This window comes from Bipolaris oryzae, assembly GCF_000523455.1.
Source record: "Bipolaris oryzae ATCC 44560 unplaced genomic scaffold scaffold_93, whole genome shotgun sequence".
NCBI classification, from domain to species: Eukaryota; Fungi; Ascomycota; class Dothideomycetes; order Pleosporales; family Pleosporaceae; genus Bipolaris; species Bipolaris oryzae.
Window position 1 is genome coordinate 13,490 of NW_006911369.1, and position 26,511 is coordinate 40,000.

At 51.6% G+C, this 26,511-nt stretch overlaps 11 protein-coding genes across 11 annotated transcripts; 7 read left to right on the plus strand and 4 right to left on the minus strand.

Annotated features, from left to right (window-relative positions):
* Positions 1 to 16: 16 nt before the first annotated feature.
* COCMIDRAFT_99100 (uncharacterized protein) lies at positions 17 to 1,759 on the minus strand (the record flags this gene model as incomplete). Its single annotated transcript, XM_007691183.1, has 1 exon — positions 17 to 1,759. The coding sequence occupies one exon, from the start codon at positions 1,757 to 1,759 to the stop codon at positions 17 to 19; it is 1,743 nt and encodes a 580-aa protein (XP_007689373.1).
* A 435-nt stretch (positions 1,760 to 2,194) lies between these two features.
* COCMIDRAFT_99075 (uncharacterized protein) lies at positions 2,195 to 2,439 on the plus strand (the record flags this gene model as incomplete). Its single annotated transcript, XM_007691184.1, has 2 exons — positions 2,195 to 2,326; positions 2,374 to 2,439. 2 exons carry the CDS (start codon positions 2,195 to 2,197, stop codon positions 2,437 to 2,439), a joined length of 198 nt encoding a protein of 65 aa, XP_007689374.1.
* A 301-nt stretch (positions 2,440 to 2,740) lies between these two features.
* On the minus strand, positions 2,741 to 3,968 carry COCMIDRAFT_6514 (uncharacterized protein; the record flags this gene model as incomplete). The annotated part of the gene is made up of 3 exons (XM_007691154.1): positions 2,741 to 3,395; positions 3,512 to 3,899; positions 3,953 to 3,968. 3 exons carry the CDS (start codon positions 3,966 to 3,968, stop codon positions 2,741 to 2,743), a joined length of 1,059 nt encoding a protein of 352 aa, XP_007689344.1.
* A 2,383-nt stretch (positions 3,969 to 6,351) lies between these two features.
* On the plus strand, positions 6,352 to 7,009 carry COCMIDRAFT_6515 (uncharacterized protein; the record flags this gene model as incomplete). Its single annotated transcript, XM_007691155.1, has 3 exons — positions 6,352 to 6,600; positions 6,666 to 6,854; positions 6,923 to 7,009. 3 exons carry the CDS (start codon positions 6,352 to 6,354, stop codon positions 7,007 to 7,009), a joined length of 525 nt encoding a protein of 174 aa, XP_007689345.1.
* Positions 7,010 to 8,329: 1,320 nt separating this feature from the next.
* On the plus strand, positions 8,330 to 10,026 carry COCMIDRAFT_38000 (uncharacterized protein; the record flags this gene model as incomplete). Its single annotated transcript, XM_007691169.1, has 3 exons — positions 8,330 to 8,475; positions 8,530 to 9,872; positions 9,929 to 10,026. The coding sequence occupies 3 exons, from the start codon at positions 8,330 to 8,332 to the stop codon at positions 10,024 to 10,026; spliced, it is 1,587 nt and encodes a 528-aa protein (XP_007689359.1).
* Positions 10,027 to 10,443: 417 nt separating this feature from the next.
* COCMIDRAFT_6517 (uncharacterized protein) lies at positions 10,444 to 12,348 on the plus strand (the record flags this gene model as incomplete). Its single annotated transcript, XM_007691156.1, has 1 exon — positions 10,444 to 12,348. One exon carries the CDS (start codon positions 10,444 to 10,446, stop codon positions 12,346 to 12,348), a length of 1,905 nt encoding a protein of 634 aa, XP_007689346.1.
* A 579-nt stretch (positions 12,349 to 12,927) lies between these two features.
* On the minus strand, positions 12,928 to 15,612 carry COCMIDRAFT_99107 (uncharacterized protein; the record flags this gene model as incomplete). The annotated part of the gene is made up of 1 exon (XM_007691185.1): positions 12,928 to 15,612. The coding sequence occupies one exon, from the start codon at positions 15,610 to 15,612 to the stop codon at positions 12,928 to 12,930; it is 2,685 nt and encodes an 894-aa protein (XP_007689375.1).
* A 461-nt stretch (positions 15,613 to 16,073) lies between these two features.
* On the plus strand, positions 16,074 to 17,996 carry COCMIDRAFT_27499 (uncharacterized protein; the record flags this gene model as incomplete). The annotated part of the gene is made up of 2 exons (XM_007691163.1): positions 16,074 to 16,159; positions 16,229 to 17,996. The coding sequence occupies 2 exons, from the start codon at positions 16,074 to 16,076 to the stop codon at positions 17,994 to 17,996; spliced, it is 1,854 nt and encodes a 617-aa protein (XP_007689353.1).
* Positions 17,997 to 18,958: 962 nt separating this feature from the next.
* Positions 18,959 to 21,506, plus strand: COCMIDRAFT_99108 (uncharacterized protein; the record flags this gene model as incomplete). The annotated part of the gene is made up of 4 exons (XM_007691186.1): positions 18,959 to 19,135; positions 19,194 to 19,319; positions 19,410 to 21,141; positions 21,193 to 21,506. 4 exons carry the CDS (start codon positions 18,959 to 18,961, stop codon positions 21,504 to 21,506), a joined length of 2,349 nt encoding a protein of 782 aa, XP_007689376.1.
* A 1,405-nt stretch (positions 21,507 to 22,911) lies between these two features.
* Positions 22,912 to 24,099, plus strand: COCMIDRAFT_38005 (uncharacterized protein; the record flags this gene model as incomplete). The annotated part of the gene is made up of 1 exon (XM_007691170.1): positions 22,912 to 24,099. One exon carries the CDS (start codon positions 22,912 to 22,914, stop codon positions 24,097 to 24,099), a length of 1,188 nt encoding a protein of 395 aa, XP_007689360.1.
* A 337-nt stretch (positions 24,100 to 24,436) lies between these two features.
* On the minus strand, positions 24,437 to 25,796 carry COCMIDRAFT_99063 (uncharacterized protein; the record flags this gene model as incomplete). The annotated part of the gene is made up of 3 exons (XM_007691187.1): positions 24,437 to 24,709; positions 24,785 to 25,647; positions 25,712 to 25,796. 3 exons carry the CDS (start codon positions 25,794 to 25,796, stop codon positions 24,437 to 24,439), a joined length of 1,221 nt encoding a protein of 406 aa, XP_007689377.1.
* Positions 25,797 to 26,511: the final 715 nt, after the last annotated feature.

The following is a 26,511-nucleotide window of genomic DNA, read 5'->3' on the forward strand; positions in this document are numbered from 1 at the left end:
CAAACCTTGATCACCATCATCTCCTCCTGTATATATCCGAGACATCCCTACCCCTCCCGTTGCCACTGCCATTCGCATCTCTACGCTCGGGACTTCTCGATCGCGTACGTCCGTCCCGTCTCTCCTGCACAAAGTTTCCTCTATTGCCGCCTCGATGGTCGCGGTCACGGTCGCGATACGCGCGGTTGCGATCAGCGCGGTCGTCCGTGTAACCCTCGCGGGAATTGCCAGAGTCGCGGGAGCCGCGGCGCGGACGGTCGTCTGGTTCGCGGGAGCGACGGTGTCCGTCTCCACCGTAGCTGGGGATGTAGGTATCGCCGGGGGGAACGGGGCCTCTGCGGCGGTCTGCGCCGTCCGGGCCGTAACGGGGGACGGGGGGCAGGGGGTGGCGACCGTCTGCTGGAGGAGCAGGGAGGTTGTTGTGACCACGGTCGCCGCCGCCCCAGTTTGGACGTCGTTCGCCTGGGGGAGGGGGTGGAGGCGGTCGGTGTTCGTAGCCTCGTCGGTCGTAGCCGCCACCGCCACCGCCCCTGAGACCGCGGTCGACGCCTGGTGGTCCTCGGTCTTGCGGGCCGCCGTATCTTCGGTCGTTGCTTTGCCATGGCTGTGGTGGTGGACCTTGGCCTGTCCATTCTCCGTTGGGTCCGCCACCTACAGTACCGCCTTGTGGCGCAGGGGGAAGTGCTTGCCTTTGGCCACGCGCGTTCCGGCGATCCAACTCGTGTGAGTCGGCAAAGTGAGGAATATCTTCTTCGCGCATCGGTAATGGTTCCTCTCGGAAGTACGGATGATCGATGGCATCAATCGCGTTGATACGTTTCCGCCAGTCCAGTCTCATGAGGTCCTTGATAAGCGAGAGTCCAAGGGGCGATAGTTCACGAAATCTTTGCGCAATGTTTCCTGTACTCATTGGGAACGCGCGAACAGGTTCCGCTCCTGGTAGCTCATTCCAGCCCGGCATGCTCGTATCGTTCGGAGACCCAACTAGCTCGAAGATGATCTGTGCTTGATGTATGTCACTTTGGCCTGTGAGGATGGGCTTACGCTTGAACATTTCACCAAAGACGCAGCCTGCGCCCCACATATCAATCGCCGGTGTGTACTTTCGGAGTTGCAAAAGTAGCTCTGGCGGTCGGTACCACCTAGTAACAACTAGGGAAGTGTATTCGCGTTTGGCCTCGCCATTGCCCCTGCCTCTTTGTGGAACTGGTTCGTCGTAGTGTCTGGCAAGACCGAAATCGGCTATCTGTAATCGCCCAGAGTTGTTGATCAAAAGGTTGGCTGCCTTCATGTCTCGATGTAAAATGTGGTTGTCATGTAGGTATGCTAGACCCTTGAACAGCTGCAGCATGTAACACTTGATCTGCGGTGGTTTGAACTGGACTTCGGGATTGTCGAGGAGACCTGACAGGTCGTGGTCCATGTATGGCGTGACCATGTACAGTATTGCACGTTTCCTGCCTTCGGTTTTGGGCCGCTCTACAGCCATTTCCTCTAGTTTCAGGACGTTATCGTGCGACAGCATCTTGAGGAGCTTGATTTCTCGCAGCGCCGTGATAGGAAATCCGTCCTTTTCGTTGTGCATCAAAATCTTCTTGAGCGCAAAGACATGGCCGGTCGATCGCTGACGCGCCTTGTGGACTTCACCAAAAGTGCCTTCGCCCAGTTTCTGCATCATCTCGTACTCGCCAATCTTGCAGCATCCCTTGAATTGGCGCTGGAGGGTGCGCGACGGGGGGGCACCCGCCGGAGTCGCCATACCGGCGGTGGTGTTAACAATACGTGATGCTCAAGGGTCCGCAGGCACGCTTCCTACTCTGGGCTAAGTGGGCCGCGGCGTTAACGTATGCAGCGAGGGTGAGCGCGATGTATCGGTCGACGTCTTTGCAGCGCTGAGTGTGTGGTCGCGATGGTGGGCGCTGGCATGGGCGGGGGGCTCGAGGCCAAAGCTGCTGGGTAGAGATGACGATTGTGGTCGGGATTGTCGCGGGTGAAGGAGCAGAAGCCGCGATTGACGGTTGATGGAGCGATCTTGGCACCGCAGTGTTAGCGTAGTCCGCGATCGACCTTAATCACACCTCACCCACCAAAAGCGTCACAGAGCCATTGCACCGCAGACACCGCAGGTAGGCGCAGTGCGACACTCCCCAAAGCTGGCACCAGTATTGATGCTTTCACAGGCTCACCAGACACGATGCAACCCACACGCTCCCGCATGGGCCCGCCCAAATATGCGCCGCACCCAAACCACCCCATTCATATCCACCCGGTCAGGCCGCTATACCGATTCATGGCAACGGGTCTCGGCGCGTCAATGTGGTTCTTTGTATGTTAGAGATTCGATAGGGGCGAGACAAGTGCTGACAGGCGCAGTTGATGTACCGCGCGAAGAAGGACGGCCCCGCGCTTTTGGGCTGGAAGCACCCATGGGACCATTGAACAATGAATAGAGGGGCGTCGGGCGTGGAGAGAAAGCTTAGAAGATATTCACACGAAGCAAGCGCAATTGTACAGACAATGGAGTACTCGAGATAGACACCACGGCCAGTGGCTGCAACGTCCCGTGTGGACAGCGCCAAGAAGTTCGAATCAATGCAAAACAGAGCGATCACGTCAGATGCAGTTTTGTTCATTATCATCTTACAATTTCATGGAATTCGGTGTGATATTTACGGGGTTGATTCTTAAACATTATGCGAGTCTGCACTCGCCTTCAACAACTCCCACCTGCCTTCATAATCTATGCGGCAGGCTTCTCAAACAGATAGTGGCTGACACCCCATGTATCACCCCCATTCCACCTGAACAACTCGGAGCAAGCCATGTGGAAAACCTGCCACCTATTCCACCAAGTCAACGCACCCTCCTCTCCATACGTCTCCACCAGTCCTTTCCAGATACTATCCTTGTTTTTCAACATGGTAACCAGCCAATCCTCACATGTTTTTGAGTAATGCATACCGGACACCCACCACTGGTTCTTGACTCTCAAGTCATCTTGGAAGTAGAGCAGTAAATCAGCCGAAGGCATAGTGCCACCCGTGAAGAAGTGTTCCGTCATCCATCCCTCTTCGAAATCATACGGAGTCGTGCAGTGCGCAAAGATGTGAACGAAGAGCTTGCCGCCGGGTTTCAGCGCAGACCCTACTTTGCGGAGCAGAAGCTGGTAATTCTTCATGTGCTCGAAGAGCTCAATAGAAATGACGCGGTCGTATGCCTCGGGCTGGAACTCATAGTCGACAACATCGCCCGTAATGATGGTCAAGTTCTTGAGTCCTTTTGATACGGCAACGCTATCAATGTATTCTTTTTGTGTTCTCGAGTTCGAGAAGCCAGTAATTTTGGAGTTGGGGAACATTTCCGCCATGAAGAGAGATGCTGAGCCCCAGCCACATCTATAGCCATTATTAGCCATCTTATGTCGTACACATTGCTTGTTCGCCTTTGATCCACGTGACCATTGTACTGTAGATACAGCAAATGCAAAATCAGAGAAGAGTTAAGAACTCACCCGAGGTCCAGAATACTCATTCCATCCTTCAGTTCCGCCCTCTCGATATACAATCGCATCATGGCAATTTCGGCTTGCGCCAGCGTCTCTCCGCCCTTCTCATACAAGCAGGCCGAATACTTCATCCGCGGGCCCAACATGCCCTTGAGGACACTCGTCCCTACCTCATAGTGCTGCTCGTTTGCCGTCGCGGTCTCAATTGCAATTGGCCTTTCCCGGAGAAGCTTGACGTACTTCATCTTGGTCTCGTAAGCGGACTCCAAGGACGTAGTAGCTATCGACTGTAGGCGATCAGCTAGCTGGCGCCTGATTCCTACACGAATAACCGCGTGTGGGAGGTAGCCATTGTCCAGGAGGGGATTGATGACTGCATCCGAGTTGACGATATCTATTATTTGTTTTAGTTGAGTTGGGATTGACAACGGTTAGGAAGCTATGTACTTGATATGTAGTTCATAGCGGGCAACTTGTTTTACTTGGCCAGTCGCTTGGGACAGCTTCGAAATGAGTGAATGAGCTGAGAATAGGACGGAAAACTACTTAAGTGTCTTTTACTCTGGACACGTGAAGCTATCGTCTACCCATACGCTCTGTGTTTCGGCTCCGGAGGGTTTCGTAGTGTGCCAAATAAGGCTTAGCGGCGGGCTAATGACGTCAACCATTAGTCGAGATAGTCCGTCCATCGCTGAAATCGTCCGAAAAAAAGTCAACAACGGAGGATTTGGTTGCTTTGTGAAGATTGTGACATATCTTTTGGTAAACTCTGTTAAGCGGAAAATTGGCCAATCAAACGTGTTGCGCCGATCCACTCAAGATCAGCGTACGTATAAGGTGGCCAATGATCTCTCACGGCTAGATACAAGACGTTTGAACTAAGCAGGAAAGTAGAAGGGCACAGCATATGAATAGTTTAGATGGCCATATTTCTATTCAGTGCGCTCTGATCCTTGACTCCTTGCCATCTTCATCACCCAAAAACACAATCACCGTGGGCGAAACAAAGAATGGAAGATCGTATATTGCGCTAAGGTAGGTAACAGGGTAATCATTTCAACCAATACTAAGACCCACCTAAAATTGCAACAAGACTACCAGACGATGCATGTAATCATACACGTTGCTTATCTTGCCAAAGGACAAGGCACGCGACAGCGAGGCTGCTGACTGCGGTGTGTGATATGTACTTATATATATTTGATCGTCACTGTACTCAGAAGTTTGTTCGATACAGTTCACACTCCATGTCTGATGAATAGCATGGATATCCGCTCAATCTGATTGCTGGTCGCCGTCGTAATCATTTAACGAACCGATGACATAGCCGAGGTCTCATATCTATATACAAACCGTCACGATTGCACAACATGCAACCACAGAAATAATGCATACAAGGCGGGAACGCTAAAGTATAATCTTCAAGTCAGGCTGGATAGAGACTTCTAGATACGCTTGCAGTGATGAAGCGACAAGCAATTACTATACGCTAAATGTCTAAACAATAATATAGCCAAGCCAAAAAACAAGAGAATATCATCTTTTGTCTAGTCCAACAAAACCAAGTGATTATGTCGATGTAGTGAAATATGTTGCGGTCTTTGCAACTCGATGCCACTAGGAATGACTCGAGGCACGTGACTACATGTAAATAAACAACCGGCCGGTATGCAAAAGCTGACATCTCATCCAATTGCCGACCCGTCCCAGCGCTGACCTGCTGCGACATGCATAACATGGCAATTGCCGAAACGCATACTATCAATTTCCTGATGCAAAGCAACTGCCGAAGGAGCAAAGAAAGGCTGAAACGATCGGTTTTTAGCGACCTTCACTTCATCTTACCGGCCGGGAGCAGTGATGTGCGAGGGGTGAAGCAATGCAATATTCTCGAAAACACACTACAATCGGAGCAGTAGAATGTCATTCGCTAGGTTCCTGCTAGAAATCATATTGTGCACGCTGAGAAGCGTCCATAAAAGAAAGCTGAGCGTAGTAGAGATCACTCAAGCACAACCACCTTTGGCACTTCTTCTCTTTATCAAAAGAGATATGTGGACTAATGCTATCGCTGCGAGCAGCCCTTGCTGATGTTATTCGCTCTCTACAGGAAACCCACGCTACTCCTGTTAAGCCATAATGCAAGGCTCGATGACTGCAACCGACCACCAAGCCGACCCTTTAAACTGCCGAATCTAGGGTAAACCCTAGTAGCATTGGTTTCCCCGCAAAATTCGCTAATCGTTCCCGTAAGTGTGGAGGACCCCCGGAATAAAGCCGGAGAGGCCTCAGGCCAAGTGACTAGTAGCTAAGAAAGAACAACACTCACGCCTAGTGCTGATCTATCTGATGTCAATGGTACCGAAGTGGGAATTTAAATTTACCTTAGCGATGATTACAGAACCGCTTCCAGCTGGCAAGGATAGGACGACTAGCGCTATACCAAATTTGGCATTATGTGACAACAAAGCTACATACCTAGCTGACCTTTTGCTGGCTCAGAGGTCGTTGATTGATGAAAGAGGTGCTGAATTACAGTATCCGACTAACCAAATTGACACTACAATTGTCCTATGGTATTTTGTTACGATTTTGGCTGAAAACTACGATATCTGCAGCGACCCCTGCATTTCTGGTGGCGTGGGAAAGGAGGGAGGCAATTGAGCGGCAGATAAAAAGAAACACCCTGGGATAATGGAGGCGGTATTCCCGAAGTTCAGCTGTGAGCGTGACGCCAAAAGAGGGGGGAAAGACACGTATAAATCGATACCAGTTTGCCTCAAGTGATGCACAAACGTTTACCCTAGAACACTGATTGCTTGGGAAACTCGAAACTCATTTCGAAGATGCGCTTTACGTTTCTTGCCTCGACAATTGTTACGTCTGTCTCTGTGCTTGCAGCACCAACCGGTCTGCACTCCAGAACCGACGTGCTGGTGGAGCCTCGGGCAGCTCTCGCTAAGCCAGCGCCATGTGTGCGCGATCCCAGTGCCACAGAAATGCAGAACAAAGCTCGGTTTAATACTTTTGTGCAGGCTTTGATCTACAAGCCTGATATCACTGAGGCGTTTTCATATGTTGCCCAGGACTATGTTGTAAGTATACTTCGTTCCGGGGGAAGGGATCTATCAAGTGAGCTGACCTGAGACTGCCACAACAGAACCACGGCATTCCATTGTTGAATGGATTTGACACCGGATGGGATGTTTTTTCTCTCACTTGGGACCTGTCAAGTATCACGCCACTGGGCTCAACGTTCCAGTATCCTCAGGGCTGGGTGAAATATAAAAAGCAGTTTAGAGAGGTCGTTGAGCGGTTCCGTATGGATGGCGGATGCATTGTTGAGCACGTAAGTCTTCCTTTCTATGAATAGCACCCCAGGGCTATAACGAAAGGAACTGACTTTGAATCATGTAGTGGGTTCAGAACGAAGAAGTCCCACTGAATGCAATGACAGTGAAGAGATCACACTCAAACCCTATCACCCATTGCTGTGCCGCTTAAGCACTTTTCGAGGACCTTGAATGACGCGCTTCGTGAGCAAACTTTCAAGGAACAATACCACAAGGTGGTATGCAGACTCACGGTGATACCCAAGGGCAAATCTGATATGTATGACACATGAAGCATGACACATAAGACATGACACATGAGGTATGACACATGTATTTTTAACTTTAAATGCGAACATGTACGAGATTTCGGAGCCGTGAATCAGGCTTAATGTACAAGGCTGATGTCTCGTACCTATCTCTCTTTTCATACAGCTTTCCATTGTCCTGATTGATTTTTAATAGCAGAATTCTGCCCTCAGCGGGCAGCGGCCCAAGCGCAATGCTCTCGTCTCATGGTGGTAGCTATGAGATCAGATCCGACAAGATAATATCAAATGAGTAAAATGTGGATTGCAATAGGTAAACGAAGAAACTCGGCAGATGATGAAAAGGCAAGAGTCAGGCCTCCCATTTAATGCACGTCTAGTCACGGATCCCCGCTGTCATGTGCTTTTGTAGGAGGATTTGATGGTTTTGCCGTGTTAGTTGCATGTCACGTGGCTCGGGTCTTCGTCTTCCTGATTCACGTTGGAAAATTCCGGCGGCGGGATTTGCCCAGGACTTGTGCGCTCTCCAACATGGCGCAAATATGTCACCTGCCTTATTTTGCGCATTACTGTGTACTGACCGGAATTCAGGAGAACCACTCAGCTCGGTGCATGGTAACTCAAGTGCGGATATGCATGCTTTAGTCATGCAACGGACACTTGGTAGTCTGACTGTACTTATCTGACTGGCTCCGGTGTCACGGCGCCTATAGCAGACCATCGGGCTCCTCATCAGCTACATAGTGTTTCCGTAAAATCCAGCTGGAGCGCCGTCCAAGAGTCGCAGCGACGAAGAGCGGGAGAAGGGAAGAACAGCAGACACGCTCGAGCACGTGAACAGTTCGCGATAGAACTGCCGATGGTTCGGATCAACCCTCAGCGGGCGTGCATGCATCAGACCCGTCCCTGCAGCATTTTCTTTTAACCGGTGCAGCTGTGTCGGCGGCGTGAACCTGGCCCGGAGGATTCGCTGGCGTCGCGCGGCGTCTGCATCCCCTGCAGTGAGTACGGCGCCGATTGCGGGCGCGAACTTTTGACTCAAGGCCTCCCCACTAAAAGCACTCGAGAATTCGCTCAATCCTCACAACCCCATACTTCGCACTACACACGTCATCCACTCTTCAACACCTTCGTCCCAAGACGCCCTCGCCACCTGTATACTCCCCAGAAAATTTTGCACGCGCAATTGACCAGAGCTCGACTCGAGAAGCCACCTCTTCAAAATGTCAGCATACACAAACGGACACACCCACCAGTCGGAGCGGATAGCTCACACAGAGGAAAAGCATCTTCCCGGAGGATGGGTGGTCCTCAAGTTCGGTGGTACAAGTGTCGGCAAGTTCCCGGAGAATATAGCGGACATTGTCAAGTACGACACCCATTCAAGTGCGCAACATGAGCACAAAGCACTAACCTTTCACAGGGCCGGTCTTCAGACGAATCGCGCCGCTATAGTCTGCTCTGCGCGCAGCAACAACACGAAGCTCGAAGGAACCACCAACCGCCTCCTTCGTGCCGCTCGAGCTGCCGAGAGACCCAACCACCGGGCCTACGATGAAATTGTCGAAGCAATCCGCCTCGACCATATCCAGGCGGGCAAAGACATTTTGAAGAGCCCGGAAATTCTGGCGTCTTATACCGAAGAGGTCAATGCCGAGTGCGAGAGTCTGATCAAGATCTTGGAGTCGGCACAGCATCTCGAGGAGGTCACCAACCACACCGAGGACAAGATTATCAGCAAGGGCGAGAAGCTGAGCTGTCGCTACATGGCTGCGATACTGAACGACCGTGGTACCCCCGCCCAGTTCGTCGACCTTAGCGACGTGATCAAGCCCAACGCGCCCATCAAAGGAGGATTGCAGGAAAAGTTCTACAAGGACTTGGCTGTGGATTTCGCCAGTCAGGTAGAAGCATGTGGAGACAAGGTCCCCGTCATTACTGGTTTCTTCGGAAACGTACCCGGCGGTCTCTTGACTTCAGTCGGACGCGGGTATACTGATCTATGCGCCGCATTGGTTGCTGTTGGCATAAAGGCGAAGGAGCTGCAAGTGTGGAAAGAGGTGGATGGAATCTTCACCGCAGACCCGCGCAAGGTCCCTACCGCAGCGCTGCTCCCCAGCGTCACTCCTGCAGAGGCTGCTGAATTGACATTCTACGGATCCGAAGTCATTCACCCCTTCACCATGGAGCAGGTCATTCGCGCCCGCATTCCCATTCGCATCAAGAACGTCATGAACCCACGCAATGCTGGAACTATCATCTTCCCTGACAACCTCCGGGATATTGACGACCGCGCGCCTTTGAAGGATACGGGACTCTTCCGCACTCGCTCTTCGAGTCTCCTTACTCAGCTTGAAGGGCCTAAGCGGCCCACCGCTGTGACGATCAAGCACAACATTGTTGTGCTCAACGTTCACAGCAACAAGCGCACTCGCGCCCATGGTTTCTTGATGAACATCTTCAACATCCTTGACAACTGGCGTCTGTCTGTCGATCTCATCTCCTCATCCGAGGTGCACGTGTCCATGGCCTTGCACTCCGAGTCTGCTCTTCTAAGCGGCGGAGGCGAGGATGACTACAAGATCCAGTCCAAGGATCTTCAAGGCGCTGTCAATGATCTTGGTGCTCTCGGTACCATTGATATTGTGCCTGACATGGCTATTGTAAGTTTGGTGGGTAAGCAGCTGAAGAATATGATTGGCATCTCCGGCAAGTTCTTTAGCGTGTTGGGTCAGAACAACATTAACATTGAAATGATCTCGCAAGGTATGTCACCATTCTACTCCGTGTGTTTAGAAGACTAAGTCGCTAATTCAACGTAGGCGCCAGCGAGATTAACATATCTTGCGTCATTGAGGAGCGCGAAGCCGACCGCGCCCTTAATGTTGTACATACGAATCTTTTTACATTCTTAGAATAGGTCTTGCTTTGCACCAGTGGAGTTCGATACCATTTGAAAAGGCTTGCCAAATAATACTAAAGCCATGTCTTGTTTCATTTTCGCATACTTCTCTTACAATGTTTCTGGTCTGGTTGGCGCTTCACCTCGAGTTGCGCGTTTGCAGGTTTGCATAATGCCGAGACCCTGACACAACGCGCAAATGCTGAACAATGATTGCGCGCAACTTGAACTCACGTTGTATTGGTCGCTCACTGACCAGTTTTCACTTTCACGCCCGGTCTTGGCAACTGTATAGGTAGGCCTTCTTGTCGGAGATCTCTTCCCACAATCGCAACAGGCAGACAGACTGATCGCAACTGCTATTCCGAAACCCTCTGACAAGTCATCTTTCCTCCTTGAGTAGGAGACATTATCAAGGTCTGCATGGAAACCGCCATGGGAGACCCTGCGGGAGACACCATAGCAGTCTCCGTCGAAGTCCCCATCGAAGTCCCCGTCAAAGCTCCCGTCCAAACCCCTACCGAAGACTTTGTGAAAGTTCCTGTGAATAAAGAGAAGAGCAAGGAACATATATCCCCGCTTACAGGCAAGGAGCTGAGCAAACACGAGAAATGGGGCTTGAAGAGTCTCGAAATAGAGCAGCACCCAGTCTTCTGGGAGCGGGTCATCTATTGGTGTAGAGAGTGGTTTACAGAAGCCAAGTGGAGGGAAGTTGTACGCCGGATTGAGCGGGCCGCAAAAGAAGACAAGGTTATCGTATTTGGATGGTATCCACCAATGCAGCCTACGCACTCGACCACCGCAAAAGGCATCCGACGGCTACTATGCTCCAGCTCCTCGTCACTCACCTCGTCGACGGGTCCGCATCCATTGCGCCCAGCACATCTCCCACGCATCGCCAGCTCTTCGTCAGCAAGTGTCCGACCGCGGTGGGATATCGTGGCTTCTGGTCCCCCAACCCCACTCTCTGCTACTTCAGGTCCTATGAAGAATGCTTTTGCTGAGGGAGGTGTATGGGCATCTCTCTCGCCTAAGACACCTGCGAGTGTGGCTTCTGTCGCACCAACGCCCGTCACTGCCGTACCACTCGGACTCTGGGCATCAGACCCACCCAATGACCCCGATGCCAAAGCGGCCTACAATGAAGTACGTAGAGACGTGAAGAAGATGGCTCTCCATCTCTGCGCCAACCGACACGCCCTCCGTCTATCTTCCGACGGCCAACACGATGTCATCCACCCATCTATGGTCAAGCCCAAAGACGAATTGCAAGCCTCTCAATACGTTCTCGACTCGTGCCAGCTGGATCTCTCAAAGCATACCGACACGACTCTTCCGAATAAAATAGAGGAGCTCGCCGATGATGAGGCTTCACATCTTCGCCATTATAGCATCCAGACGATTGAAAAACTAGAAGATGTCGATTCATGGCTCACTGTGAACGAATATACGGGGGAAATCAGTACAACTCTTGATGCACAACGCAATCTCTTGCGTGCGAATCGTGAGAAGCGCCAGAATCGAGAAACGCAACTCACCGAGGAAGCAGTGCAATACGCGTGGGCAGCCAAGATCGTCGAAGACGCTGAGCACATTGTCAAGTGTCGTGCTGAAGCTGGGGAAGAGGATAGCAGCGACGATGAAGGGTATGACTACGAAAACTTCATTCGCAGTCTGCGTAGCGCAAGCAGTAGTTGCGTCTCCCTACTCGAGGAGAACACCGCGACTCGAAACCTCATCCTCCGCGATATCTCTTCCGGCGCATCCACCATCGAAACCTCACAGCACAGCACTCGCACACCAGGCTACAGGTCCACCAGCAACCCTACACCCACCCCGTCTTCTCTACCCCCTTCCGACCTCCCCTTCCGTAACCACAACAGCATCCCAGCATCCCCCTCCCACCGCTCCACCAGCACAACTTCTGCCCACCCCCTTCGCCCCCGTCCTCGCCCCACCTTCATAACCACAACCACAACCCCCAACCTCAACACCGACCTCCGCACCTCCCGCCGCCACGCACCCACCCTGCAAGACCTGACCGACTGGGCCGACGAACTCAAGAAAATGGAGCGCAAACGCACCGAACTCCGTCTTACGGGCTCGTTGACGTATGAGACGGATGTGCATCCTGCCCTACGACCTGCGCCTGCGATGGAGTGTGGTATGCGTGGGGAATTTAGGGGGAGTATGGCGAGTACGGAGAGTAGTGTGAGTTGGAGGTGTGAGACTGCGTCGTTGGTTGAGCGGGAGGGGGCGGTTACACCGCGGGGAGATGGGATATTGGGTGTGGGCCGTTGCACTTGTCGCCGCCGCGTCTGCTTAGTCTTGGGAGTGTGAGGGAAGGAGATGGTGGGGAGGAGGAGCAGCGCCGTGTGTCGAGGGAGGAGCAGGATGAGTGGGTTAGGGAGTTGGCGAGGATGGAGAGTAGGGAGAAGATGAGGTAGTCTGAGCGGTTCATGTAGGGTTCAAAGGGTGTTGGGATTTTTTCTTCCAGGTCGGGAGACTTAAGGTTATGTACTTGTGTTGAGAGGGGGGTTGAAGAAAAGGATATCAGATCGATCATCTGGTGGTTTCTTGTAGGAATAGGGTTGAAGGTATGAGATGGACAACGCAAAAAACAACAACGATAGGATTTGAAATAAATGTAATAATAGTACACTGCAATCTCAATTTCCACATACTAATTAGTCTCTATGTACACAGACTAGACGGCAATCTCAACTTTCCACACAAACGACGGGTATAATAATAACCAATTCTCCTCCATATGACAAAAAACAAACACCAAGCCCACCAAATCTAACACACATTGCAACCACAAGACGAGGCATCTGAGCGATCCCTAAAAAGCGTATATAGAAACCATGTTAGTATCAAGTAACAGAAAGAGCTTCGCGCGGGACAGATTTGAGACATCTACATGACAATGCACTTTTCCCTTTCTCCGTTTGGAGCAGCCTGACCGTTGGTACCAGCACTGGGTCTTCTCCCAGGTCTACCGGCTACCATGTTTGGTGAAGCCATGGGCCTTCCGGCGTTGGGGCGGATACCGTTTGTGCTTTGGTATGCGCTGCCGTGCTGAGGTATAGGGGCTCCGGGGTTGGCGGGGTGACCTGCTGGTGGGTTGTAGCGTGGTGCTCCAGATGCTTCCTCATATGTTGGAGGTGGAGCAGGTTCGGTAACAGGGCGGTGTCCAGTGATGTTGTTGTTGCGACGCGGGGGTATGACCGGAGGTTGTTCAGGTCGAGAGGGAGGACGGACACCACCAGGTTGTGGTACCTGATTGTTGCGTGCACGCTCCTCGGTCTCACGTCTTTGGCGATCTTCCTCTTCTTCTTGCAACTGTAGTGCTAGCGCGAGGTCATGGTCCTCTTGTTCAGCTCTACTGAGGCCAGTGGGTGATGTCAATTCCGCATCTTGTGCATCAGTCCCTGAGGCAGCTAACTGTTGCTGATTGCCTCGGCGGCCTTGTACCGTAGTCCATCCCTGGTTATCTTCAACATCAATGAGATTTTCAGACTGCTGACCGTGCTGTCCCGATGATGAATTGCTGTTATCAACTGAGCGGAAGTCACCGGAGAAAAGCTGACTTCCCTGACCGTTGACGTCCATAAGCGACTCCCAAACAATCTCGTCATGAGATGCATAGCCCTGATCGGTAACGAGAGTGACTAGTTGGCCGTTGTGGGGGTTCTTGCACAGCGTAGAAAAGTGGTCATTCCGGAATAGAATGGCGACCTGGCCGGGCTGAAGATTGTCCCGAATGACCTTGAGACCATGGTCGGTCAGCTGAGTTGGCCACCTGTTCAGGAACTCTTTGATGGCATGAATATCCGTAAACAACTGCTGCTCTTCTTCGTTCAAAGAGTCACCTGCATTCAGCTTGGTGTTGAGCTCCTCTTCCTGGAACTGAACCAACTGCGACGCTTCGTAGGAAGGAGCTACACGGTTGAAGGCGACAAAGGCATCTGTGCCGGCTTCTGGTAACCATCCATGCATTAGGGGAATGTTAAAGGTCCGGTATAGCTTCATGTCCCGCGTGTCCTCAAACGCACCGGCTCGGTTCGTAAGTGTGGCGTGACTCGCGGCTGAATTGGGGTCCGGGACGAACATGGGGTTGACATTGAGACCGGTGTGTAATGCGAGGAGGAACTTGTACAGCTCGCTTACATCTGGCAATTCCTGTGCAGCATCGCCACGTCGCCCAGACATGAGCTCCTCAAACACAGCATCTAGCAACAGCCCCAGACTGACTGTTTCGCGCGTGCGCAAGGTTTCTACCAACGCAGTCTCTACGTTTGCGGGAGTGGAGAGAACAAGCGCATTTACCAGAGCGAGCAGTGGGCATGGTCCATTCAAGTTTTGCGTAAGGATAGGCGAAACGCGCATATCCTTGATGCTATTGTCGAACCAGCGCACATGCTTGATTTGGTAGTGCTCTTTCCTCTGTCGGTTCATCGCAGTATTAGGCGACTCTAATCCAGGCGCTACGTTGGTGCCTATCCCAGTGTCAATGGGCCTTGGAGGCATAGCAGGTGTCAAACCCTCATGAGATACCCTCGGTGGTAGTGCTGGCGGGTTCTCTTCAGAGGTCGGGGGCGTTGGTTGAGGAGTGTAGTGTGGTTGTGGAGGCGTCTGTTGCACAGCAGGGACATTCTCTGGGGCATTTGGGGCGGGCGCCATGCTGGAAGCTACATTGCTGCTGCTAGCGTTGGCTGCTGGAACAGTCCAGGGAGTATGTTGAGAGTGTCCTTGGGCAGGCGCAGACTCCCAAGGGTTTGCGTCAATCAGAGTAGCAGTGTGCTCGGATTGTGGAGTAGGAGAGTTCACTGCAATGGCTGGTGGGTCATATGCGGGAGGAGCAGGGCGTGCGGATGGGGCGCGGTCATCCAGGGCAAGGTTGCGCATCTCATGGGAGGGCGTACGTGGTGTCTGGTGGGTTGGCAGCTCGACTGGCGCATCGTACTTGTAGGAAGCATTGCTCACGGAATCTCCCCAGATAGCTTCGCTGCTTTCTCCGCCCAGGTTGCTCTGGCCGGTTGTCTGCATTTTTAGGTACGGGTTGTTGGTCTGAAGCGGAATGGAACCGTTTGACTGCTCCGATACGTTGCTTCTGGCACCATACGACGCAGCACTGCCGCCGTATGATGCAGCACTGCCACCAGTAGGCATATACGACATGCTCTCATTCGATCTCTTGATGGGTATACCGGTCGGTGGGCCCACCCTTAATGCATTGGGAAGGCCGTCGGTGACATTGGTTGTCTTGGGCACAGGCGGTATCTTGCCGCCTGCGGGTTTCAGGGCAGCGGGCACCTGCTGGTGATCGAGTTCCTCGAATTCATCGTCAGTCTGGTTCCACTCGTCGTCGCTGAGGTCTGAGTCTGATTCATGTCCATTTTTAGGCGGTTGAGCGTCTTGCGATGTCTTGATGTTGAAGGCTGGCGACTTGGATGCGCTTGGCGGGCGTATGCTGTTATCGGGCGTTGAGGGAAGTACAGGGGCGTACTCTTCCGAGGGAGTGGTTGGGTATGGAGGGTTCGCCTTGGAGAGGGGCGCTGGCACGAGGCCATCCTGCTCATCAGGCTTTCGAAGCACCATGGTTGGCGATAGAGAGCCAGGTGAGTGGTGGTGTGGTTCGGCGCAGCTCGTGACAAGCCGATGCGCGCGAGTGAAGCTTAGGGTGCGATAGTTAGGTAGTTAAGAGGGAGGCGGCGGAGATGGGCGGGGTAATGATGGTCGGCGGTGTTCAGGGCCAGCGGTGAATATAATCAGACAGGATACCAGAGCCGAGTGGCATACGCGGCCTCAACAGTCAAGTCCCCAAGTCGCGAACCAAGCGGAGGCAATGACGTGAAGCGGGTGGCTGATGCGCCCGAGTGTGGCTGTGCACGTGTGGCTCTTCCGGCCCGGATCCCTGCACCCAATCCACTAATTCCAGAACTTCTTCTTTGCGCCCGTCGCCGCCACAGATCAGAGTGCGCCAAATCAATGCCACTCGTCTAAAACACAGTCGCATATGGAATAGACTGTTCTTTCACCGGGCACGAGTTCGCGCCACCATGCATTCCTACATTCGCCCCAATACGCACGTGGCCCTGCGGCTCCCGTCGGGCCTCTTCAAGATTATCGAGACCACCCCGAATACGTACGTCGCATAGCTGGAGTGAGCCCTCCGAGTGCATACAGGTGTGGAGACAATACTGACATGATAAAGTACCATAAATCTTGGAAAATTCGGCACCTTCAACTCGAACCTCATCCTCGGACGGCCCTACTATCTTACCTACGAGCTCCTCGACAAAGATGATGGCAAAACTCAGACCGAACTGCGTGTCGTTCCCGCTTCTGAACTTCATGCTGAAGCTCTTGGCAGCGACCATACGCCCAATGCTGACGCTGGTGACGATGTAGCCGAGGCTGGTGCGGGCTTCGATATTGTGGGCGAAGATGGTCAGGTCATAATGCGCAACAATCGCTTAACAATTGACGATGCTTCACGCCAGCAATTGTCCATGGCTGAAATTGAGGAGCTGAAGAAAGCTGGTACCGGGTCTGGTAAAGAAATTATTGCCAAGATTATGGCTTCTCACAATGCCATTGACGAAAAGACGAGCTTCTCCTTGGCGAAGTACACGCTGCGAAAATCAAGGAAGTACATGAAGCGCTTTACCGCCTTGCCCATGGATGTCGGCCTGCTTACTGAGTACGTCTTGGAGAAGGAGGCGTACAAAATTATGGAGCTGAGGGAAGACCTACTGGGTTTGATCAACAGCTGGGCCAACATCCACTCTGGAGAGACGAATCAAATCATCATTGGCGAAGACGGTGTTAGTCAGATAGGAGGAGGGCGATGGCTTGTTGTAGATGACACCGGAGGCTTGCTCACCGCATCACTTGCTGAGAAAATGGGCATCCTGTACCCCGACGATGAGAGCGACGAATCCGACTCAGAAGAGGGCGTTGCAACCCCAGAAGGGGCCGAAAATGGGACTACAGCAACAACGAATGTCCCACGAACAGACGATGAAGACATTGCTATGCCCGATGCTGATGGAGAGGCTACTACCACATCAAATCCTACAATCGCTACTGACCCTTCCACAACTGCAGGCCCTTCAGATCCTCCTCCAAGGCCAAGGAAGCCACCGCGGCCCCATATCCCCCAAATGTCTGCGCGTACCAACACTCTCACCGTCCTGCATCCTAACAATCAACCAAATCTCTCCTATCTCAAATACTTTGGCTACGACTATGGCGCACCCACTGTTTCGCATCCTCTTTACAAGCACCTCAAATCGCTATCATGGCTTTCACTACTCCATCCTGAAGATGACCCATCTTATGACGAACCAGACGTAATTTCTGAAGACGTTCTTGCAACAATGAAGTCTACAAAGCGAGGAACGTACTACAAGAAGCGAAGACGATGGGAACGCGTGAAGAGTGTCGTTGATGAGACCCGTCAAGGTGGCTTCGATGGCTTGGTAGTCGCCACAGCCATGGATGCAAAGACTGTCCTGAAAGAACTAGTCCCTCTTGTCCGTGGTGGTGGAAGAGTGGTCGTCTATAATCCCAACGTTGAGCCTCTAGTTGAGTTATGCGACTACTACTCGAAAGAGCGCCGTGCAGCCTACATAGCACGAGAATTCGGATCTACACCACATACCAATGGGCACAAGGCAAAGTCTGATGACGATACAGAGACGAACGGTAGTACCACAGAAGGCGGTAATGAAGACGACGATTTTCCGCTGAACCCAACTTTGCTTCTTGCGCCATCTTTGCAGACTGCACGCGCAAGACAATGGCAAGTGCTCCCTGGGCGCACTCATCCCATGATGACGAGTAAGGGTGGCGCTGAGGGTTACTTGTTCACTGCTACCCGTGTCTTGCCCATCGAGGGTAGAGTCGAGGCACGCGGACATCACGGTAAGAAGAAGAGGAAAGTCGGGGAGAATGAGCAGGTAGCTGTGGAGGCGTAGAGGCTATGTCAGTGGTTCAGACGTGATTCCATGGTTATATGCAGTTTATCTAGTTCAATGCATCGTACTCGATATCGAGGTGTTGTTCGCATCCCCTCCTTTCAAGTCATTATCACAAATCGCGATTGCTGTGTATCACTCTTTATCTCCTTCAACTTATTGATTTGACGGCGCTTCCAATCAATAACTCTCATTTACCTGTTCCCAAGATAGCTAAACTATACAATCTTCTTGCCGTAATTCAAATGATTGCGGGAATGGAATTGGATCAATTGAATTTTACTATCATCCACCCCTGAAGTCTATTTGCGGCAGATCCAGATACGCAAAGCGACATGACATTTGCCATACAAACACAATAATGATCATGCTTTGCCGTGAAACAGCCAGAAATGGTAAGCCTGGAAGATGGAAAAGCACGCCACCCACTTGCGCGCCATAAATGGTCTTAGTCAGGCCACAATCGCAGTCTTGGCCTGTCCAGAGTGAACGCTACCAGACCACATGAGGGATATCAAACAGCAATTCGCGGCGTGAGAGCACACAATCATGTCGCTTCGACTGTGGCGCCTGACCCCAAGCGCCTCTCATAGGTTGGTTTTGGCAAAGCGCCCCACAACCCTTGGGGGTTAGGCGGAAGCGTAGAGTGAATGTACAATGGACACGTGCACATTGTTTTTGCGTTCACGCACAACATACCTGGTACATCAACAGTGTACGGATCTCTTGTTCCTTTCTCATCAACCACCTTTAGACATTGAGTATACTCTCATATAGGGATTCCTTTAGATCTTCTGTTTCCTCAAATCAATCAGCACTCTTCTTATAAGGAATTCATCCACTCGATACACTCACTCGATTCCAACACTAAAGCAATACAATTACTTTACTACAAGTATGTTAACTCCGTTTTGGTCAGGTATATTAACTCACCATCTACAGCTTCCTCATCGACTATCACAATGGCCTACTTTATCTCTTGCATCAAGAAAACCATCTGTGGTGTCGACAGGAATTCGACCGGAGATATTTCTCTTCTACGGAAGATCAACCCCGACCATGAGGAGATGGTCTATACAGTAAAGAACCTTGAGTACAAGAGGGCATTTCGTGATTTGTCTTCTCTGAATCATGATATGGTGAGTTCTCTAGAGATATGGTTTAGTGCGATGGATTGCTGACCAAAACCCCAAATAGATTGCTATACGCATCCATGAGGCGACTCAAAAGACATGGAAACATTACAACCATACCGTGGCATATGCAGAAGACGCTTCCGATACAACACCATCTACACCTCGTAGTGATATTGGAAGTTGGGGCGTATCGAGCCCTGAGACGGGCTGCAGTTCATATTGTGGAAGCCAAGATGACAACAACATGGGATACCTTATTGAGGCATTGAGAAAACAGAAGCTAAACTTTAGAGCTGCCACTCTCGAACTCGAATTGTATAATCAAAGCAAGAGCTATCATGAGCTCGAGAAAAAGCACTTCGAGCAATGTGAGCAGCGTCTTAGGGACAAGGCCCTCATTGATCAAGCATTCGAGGAGTTTTCGTCGATGGAGGCATCCCTGCAGATTGTCTCCAATAAGTATGAGACATCGAAAGCAATTTTGGAAGAGAAGGACCGAGAGCTGAAGAAGCTCAACACTCATCATCTCTCCACTCTCACAGCCATCCGCGAGATGTACGAGGCGAAGCTCGCAGATGCCAATCGAGATGCTTCCGAGAAGCGCAATGCGCTTGAGACGCGCCACCTCGAGGCGCTGCGCACACTCACGGAGGCCAGCAAGACGAACCGTCGCGAATGGGAAAATGCCCAAAAGCACATGGAGGCGAACATTGAACAAATGGTATGCGAATATCGAGATGCCTTGCAAGCCGACGAAGAAGAGATCATGCGCTTGACAAAGTGCAACCATGATCTCGAGGCAGAGAACAACCTTTTGATCGGCACATTGACCGACAGACCTGGAGATGAAATGCGCGAGCATGCTCAAGACGTGTTCGAAGAAGTCCAGCGCACAAAGAGTGAGTTGGAGCAGGCACGAACAGATCTCCGCGTGGCCCACATCAAGATTGAGAACACATTGGAAGCCATGCAGCAGCAGCGCGACCATTATGAATCTCATGGTCACAAGGAGCAGGAAGCTCAGGCACAGGTGTGTGACCTCCAGCAACAGGTTGTCGAGCTCCAAGAGAAGCTTGCTATGCGCGATGATTTGCTTCGTGCGGCAGACTCTATCCCGAAGAACTCCAAAATCGCGGAGTCAGAGTCTCTTTCAGAGATTGCCTTGAAAATGGAGAAGTCTTCCCATGAACTCAAATTGCTCCGTGCGGACAACGCAGAGCTCCTGTCTAAGGCTAACAAGACTGACGACGAGAACCTCGAAATCTCCCTCAAATTCGATTTGATAGAGCACGATATGTATCTCGCTCGCAATAAACTGGAAGTCCTTGAGGCTAAGCAAAGCCTCCTCATCAGAGAACGCAACTTCCTCGCCGACGCCGTCGCCGAGGACAATTTCCTTACAGCGGAGGACAAGGATCTCCTTCGCCGATATATTCGCCAAGTAAGGGAAGAAAATGAGAGACTGAGAGACCGCAATGTCTCCGTATCAAAAGAAAACGCCGACCTTCAGGAGTATATCAAGAATGTTCAAGATAAGGCTGAAGTCAAGATTCCGCAAGCAGAAAAGGGCGCCGCATACTGGCAGACCCTCTACTGGGACGAGGCTGTCCCAAAGACTGAAGCCCTATCCAAAGAGATATACGAACTCAACAAGGAATTGGGTCGTGAAAACGTCCATGTACAGGAGCGCCTCGAGCGCAACGTTGTCGTTGCTGATAGGAACGCCCTGCGGTACGCCTGCGATGCCACATTGCGTGGCGTCGACACCAACCTCATCCCGGCCGAATATTACGAGCCGGGATTCACACCGGGCTGGCTCCCCGCCACCCACGATGCCCTTCGTGTCCTCCGACCTCTCGACTGGGTACCAGTCGCAGAGCTCGAGAAGGTATGGCTTGTACCGATGTACAAGCCGTTCACTGAAGAGGATGCGAAGCAGCGGCTTGAAGCTCAAGGGCAGATAGCGCGCAAGCAGCATCGTGGGGCGATGGGGGCGCCTCCTCTACCAGGTATCTTCCATCTCCGTCTTCACAACAAGGATGTCACTAACAAAATTGCAGATTGTCATTCAGAGACAGTCTCGGAAGACGTCGACGCCGGTCCAGCCAATGCCCTTCCTCCATCATGGGTGCCTGTCTCTGATCGAGCCCCCATGCCACGCATGGCGTACCAAGAGCCGTACGTACCTCCGTATCAAAGTGCATGGATGAAAAAGCGTGCGAATCTGACGCGAGAGGCATACAGCAACATGGACAACATCCTGAAGTTGGATGTGCTCGAGATGCTTCAAATCGATACGAAGTGCATAGAGCGACTTGACAGTCCAAGTCACACAACCTCTTATAGTTTTGAGGAAGACCCAGATATCTTCTGAGGTCATACAAATACTGGGCCGGTACATGTATTCTGGAACATGGTGTTATGCAGTCAAAAAGTTGATGCGTGGGTGATGGGATGAGGTTCCATTTGAGTTTGTGGAGAAAGGGTTCACGCTACCCACGCAGATCCTGCGGCTGACGATCACTTGCATGATCCTTGCCGCAGGCGTGCATGCGCGTATACTACCGAGGTTTTTACAGGCGCATCATATATTATCATTGTTCATGAAGATTTTTGCTTTGTTTCTAAGTATAATCAAAAAATCATGTTGCGACTTGATGGCTGAGTCATTACTTGTGTTGGTGGTGAAATGATGCACATTACTTTTGTTGCTCATTGAGGGAGTACTTTGCCATTGTCATTTTACTTAGTAGGTACATCATATACATTGGTCATCTCACTATTACTTGGAGCTGACTGAAGGTGATGTATCAAGCATGTAAGCCACAGAAACCAAAGACCTTAACGTCATCTCACAATTCTCTAGCCAAGCAATCACTCCAGTGCGGTAGGCCAGTCGAGGCAGCGTGTCGACAATTACTCAGGTTCGTATATCACTGCAACGCACACTGTTTCTCTCCTTTGTAACTTAATATCCTGGTCATTGTATCCATGTTGTTCATGCACTATGTCCCATTTGCGCATGCAATCTATCACTTATACCGTAGGCACGAACTGATGACAGATAGCGCACAAGCCATGTGAGCCTTATACAATGGCTTTGCAAAATTCTTTGAGAGACCCGCATAAATTGCCTTATCTCACACTACCCAAAGGTAAATCACGCGGGTGTGCTCGTCTGCTCTCGCTAAACAGGCTCCTTCACTCCCCAACCCCCTCCCCACGGGCCAGCCCCGGAACTCAGGAACCAGAGCTACGGAACCGGCCCGCCGCGGATATCCCGCCTACTCGAAGATCTTTGTCGGGATCTTTTCCCAATCTGTACCTGCATGGGGCTAGGCAAACGCATCGGGACGCACAGCGAGAGAACTGGGCACAAAATTGCTCTGTTCTAGACCGTTTGCTCCACACCACAGCCCCAAGAATCAGATAAGGCAATGCTGCCTGGGGGCGGCTGGGCCAATGGATCGCTCTCGCCTCATCGAAGACTGCCTGTTCAGGATCTAGTACCCACTTCGAGCAGGTTGATTCCCAAGATGACGACCAACGTGAGACACTTCTTGTATGCTATGACCACCACCTGTTACTAACCAACCCCTCAGTCGCTTAGTCGGAACCCAGCCTCCGTCGCACATATCAATTTTCTGTAGTCTTGCAGTTTCTGTTTCCATTTCTCGCTACATCTCACTCAATATCGTCTACTTGCAAATCGCTACAACACCACTTCCTACCATTACATAACTATCCACATTTGTCAATCCTTCCATCTTTCTCACAATATGACTTCTCAGCACTTCTTTCAATCCCTGAGCGCCGACGAGACCCTGGAGTCATCCAGCCTCACAGAGGATATATTCTTCGATTTCAATGGCGCTGCCTGTAACGGCAATCCACCCATTGTCGACTCCAGCGACGATCTACCACTGAGCTTCGCCGAGGAAGTATTCTGTGGCGACTTGGAAGAGCTCCCTCCGCTTGAGCCTTCCATGAGCCAGAATAGCTTCTTTGACTCCTTCGCATCGGAGGACACCTTCAGCAGCTTCCAGAGCGACATGTCGCTCTGGACTGCCGAGGCTCCCTGTGAAGAGCCTGTTGGCGCTCAGTGTGACTGGCCGTCGTCGCCTCCGACACAGACGTCTGATCTACCAGTGGTAGACTCAGGCGTCACTACCCCGCCTGTCTCCCAGGCCATCGAGCCTGCTCGAGTCCAATCACCAGGGCGACCGATGGGTGCTATCGAAGCTTTCTGGGGACCTATCCTGAGTTCCAGTCCACAGAAGTCCGCTCTTACTCCTTCGACCAAAAAGGAGCCCCTACCAAAGATAAAGGCCACAAAGGTGATCAAGCAGAAGACGACACCTAAGAAGAAGACGCCCAAGAAGCGCACCACTCCCACTCAACGCTCTGCAGACCGCTCCATTAAAGATCTTTACAACTCAACATGGGCGAGCCTGTCCGATGAAGAGAAAGGTCATCTCCTGCTGCCTCTCCTCCAGGGCATCGACCCCAACACGGGGAAGAAGATTGCCGAGGCAGGCGCACTGCTCCCACCACCAGACTACGAGATCATTGGCGCCAATACCCACCTCGACATCCCTCAGTCTTCGTGTTCGAATGCGAACACTCTCTCGAGCAGCCCCCCTGCTACTACTGCCCAAGTCTCTGACTCTGTCGTCGAAGTCCCCGAGTACCTTCCATACATCACTGACAGAACGTCTCTCGAGAACATCAATCTCTATATCATCGCGGCGTTCAACAGGGGCGACGTGGGTGTTACTGACGCGACGGGCGATTTCGACATTGACATCACGGGTACAGTTGGCAAAGGTCTCGGTGGTCCCTGTGGCAATGGTATCATCGGCGGTCCGATTGAGATGCCTGCTCACCCCTCCGTCTATGGAAGCGCTCGCCAGCAGGAGGCACTTGAGCGCAATGCTATGCTGCATGCGCAGGGTCGTCGTCGTTAGATGGGCTTGGTAGGAAGATATACATGATACTGGCGTTTATTGCTTTTTTTTGTTTCTGGAGTTCGTGGTTGCGGGGCGTTTTCTGGGTTATACCATGGAGTTGCTTTTTTACTTTGACGAATGGTTGACTGGTGCACTGGGGATAAATACCGATGCAGTACCACATCTGGGCATCAGGACTTGTACAAGCGACTTGTAGTGTAAGGCCCCAGGCCTCGACATCGTTGCGATACTCTCTTTAATTGAACATAATAATCAATGATTCTTTTCAAACATTGAAGTTCCTGAGTGATACTTTCGATTTTCATAAACACGACGTCTGCGCAAAGAACGCGCCTTACAACTTCTCCTTTGCCAACCTCTCATACATGCCGGCTTCAAAGCTGCGCTGCAACCCCGAAACCTTTGCATCTCCCGGCGGAACAACTTGACCACCGTAAATACCACAAAGCCCTGTTTTGCGATCAATCCACCAGATGAGATTCGGATACCCGCCCCAAACCATAGTCCCAGCTTTCTTGCCATCAGGCCCATCAGCCACTATCACAACGCCACCAAGCGCGTGGTCCTTGGGAAACCCAATCGGTAAACCACCCATCGCATTTCCAGTCTACAAGTCGAATCGTCAGCTCCAGCTCCTCCCTGCAAAAAAAAAGAAAAGAAAGGGAAGAGAAGAGTAACATACCGCCTGATCCTCCAAAATCCCCATGAGCACCTCCCGACTCTTATCCCCCAACTGTGCCTTAAACAACTCCTCAACCGACTCCTTCTTCAAAATCTTCCCCTCACCCCCATTATCCGCTTCCAACACGGCCTTCAAAACCTTCGCATACTCCTCCACCGACGCAAAAACACCTTGACCCCCCATATGACTCGTAACTTCCTTGCCCTCCCCATCCACATACGGCAGCGGGCCCGAGAAATCCACAACCTTGCCTGACGCAGGGTCCCGCGCTGACATATCCGCCAGGCGCGCCGCGAGATCCGGGCGGGAGGCGAGCGAGAAAGTCATGTCGGATATACCGAGCGGGGTCCAGAGATTCGCTTTCATATAGTCCTCGAGTGACTGGCCAGACACGCGCTCGATGAGGAGGCCTGCGAAGTCGAGACCAGGGCCGTACGCCCAGCTCTCACCGGGCTCGAAGACGAGTGGGTAGGAAAAGCGTTCGATGAGGTTGCCGCTGCTTCCCGGGGCGCGCTTGTGGTACTTGAGCCAGGCTTGGTTTACCGGGTGGATGAATTCGTAGGCGAGGCCGCTGGAGTGGCTGAGGAGGTGGCGGAGAGTGATGGGTTTGGTGTGCTTTTCTTCAATGGGTGCGCCGGCTTCGGTGAAGCCTTTGATTACGGTTCGGGATTCTAGCTCGGGAATATGCTTGTAGACGGGGTCGTCAAGGGAGACGAGGCCACGTTCTACGAGTTGCATGGCGGAGATGGACGTCATGAGTTTGGTGCAGGATGCTATCCACATGACTGTGTTGAGTTGCATAGGCTTGCTGTTTTCGGGCTTCATGGAGGCTTTGCCGAAAGCTTTGGAATATGTGAATGTTCCTTTTTGGGGGGATTTGTTAGACTGGAGACCTGGGGCTTGGGTGCAGAGTGAATGTAGATGTACCGTCGCGGTTCGTCGCTGATAGAGCGCAGCCAGGAATTTCCTCCGAAGCAATGGCATCGTTGATGGCTTTTTCAAAGTCCGCCATTGTTGTAGATGCAATGCAATGGCAAGTTGGTCTCAAGGTTTATGGATAATAACAATGATTTCAGCAAGTATACGTAGTACTGAAGGTAAAACAACAGTCACAAAAGCTGCAAATTCCCTGTTGGTTTTGGGGATGCTCACGAAGAGATTGAATTCAAGGTTCCGAGAATGGTTCTTATTTAAGCATCACACAAGATGCAACGTGGGAACTTCGAGGCCCAAGTTGTTGTCTGATTGTGGATACGTACAATTATTTGTCATCACCAAGTGGGGTAACAACAATACCTCGGTTTGTCGGATCGATTTTCGGGTAGCTGCATCGCGACTGCAATGTTGGAACCAGTCAGTCAGTCGGGCGTCCAGGCAGACAACGAACCAATGCAGTCGTGTTTTCGGATCTTATCTCCGGCTATATTTAGAGTCTTATCCACGTTCCATTTTCTGACTGCATCTTAGAGTCCATTCCGGGTTAGATCTTGAACAGGGGCGGCCGCTAGCGTAGCACATGTATCTACATGTGTATAGAGGACAAAAAACCGGGAGCCTTACATATGCTATGTAAAATCTTACCCTATGCTATGTGCTGAAAACCCCAGTTGCTATTCGATAATTCAGCTGCTGAAGGTGCTATGAGTACAGAGAGGTTGGCGAAGATTGGACACCGGCTCTGAAGACATGTTTTCTGCCACTACCGCTCACTGCAAAATACTGGTTAG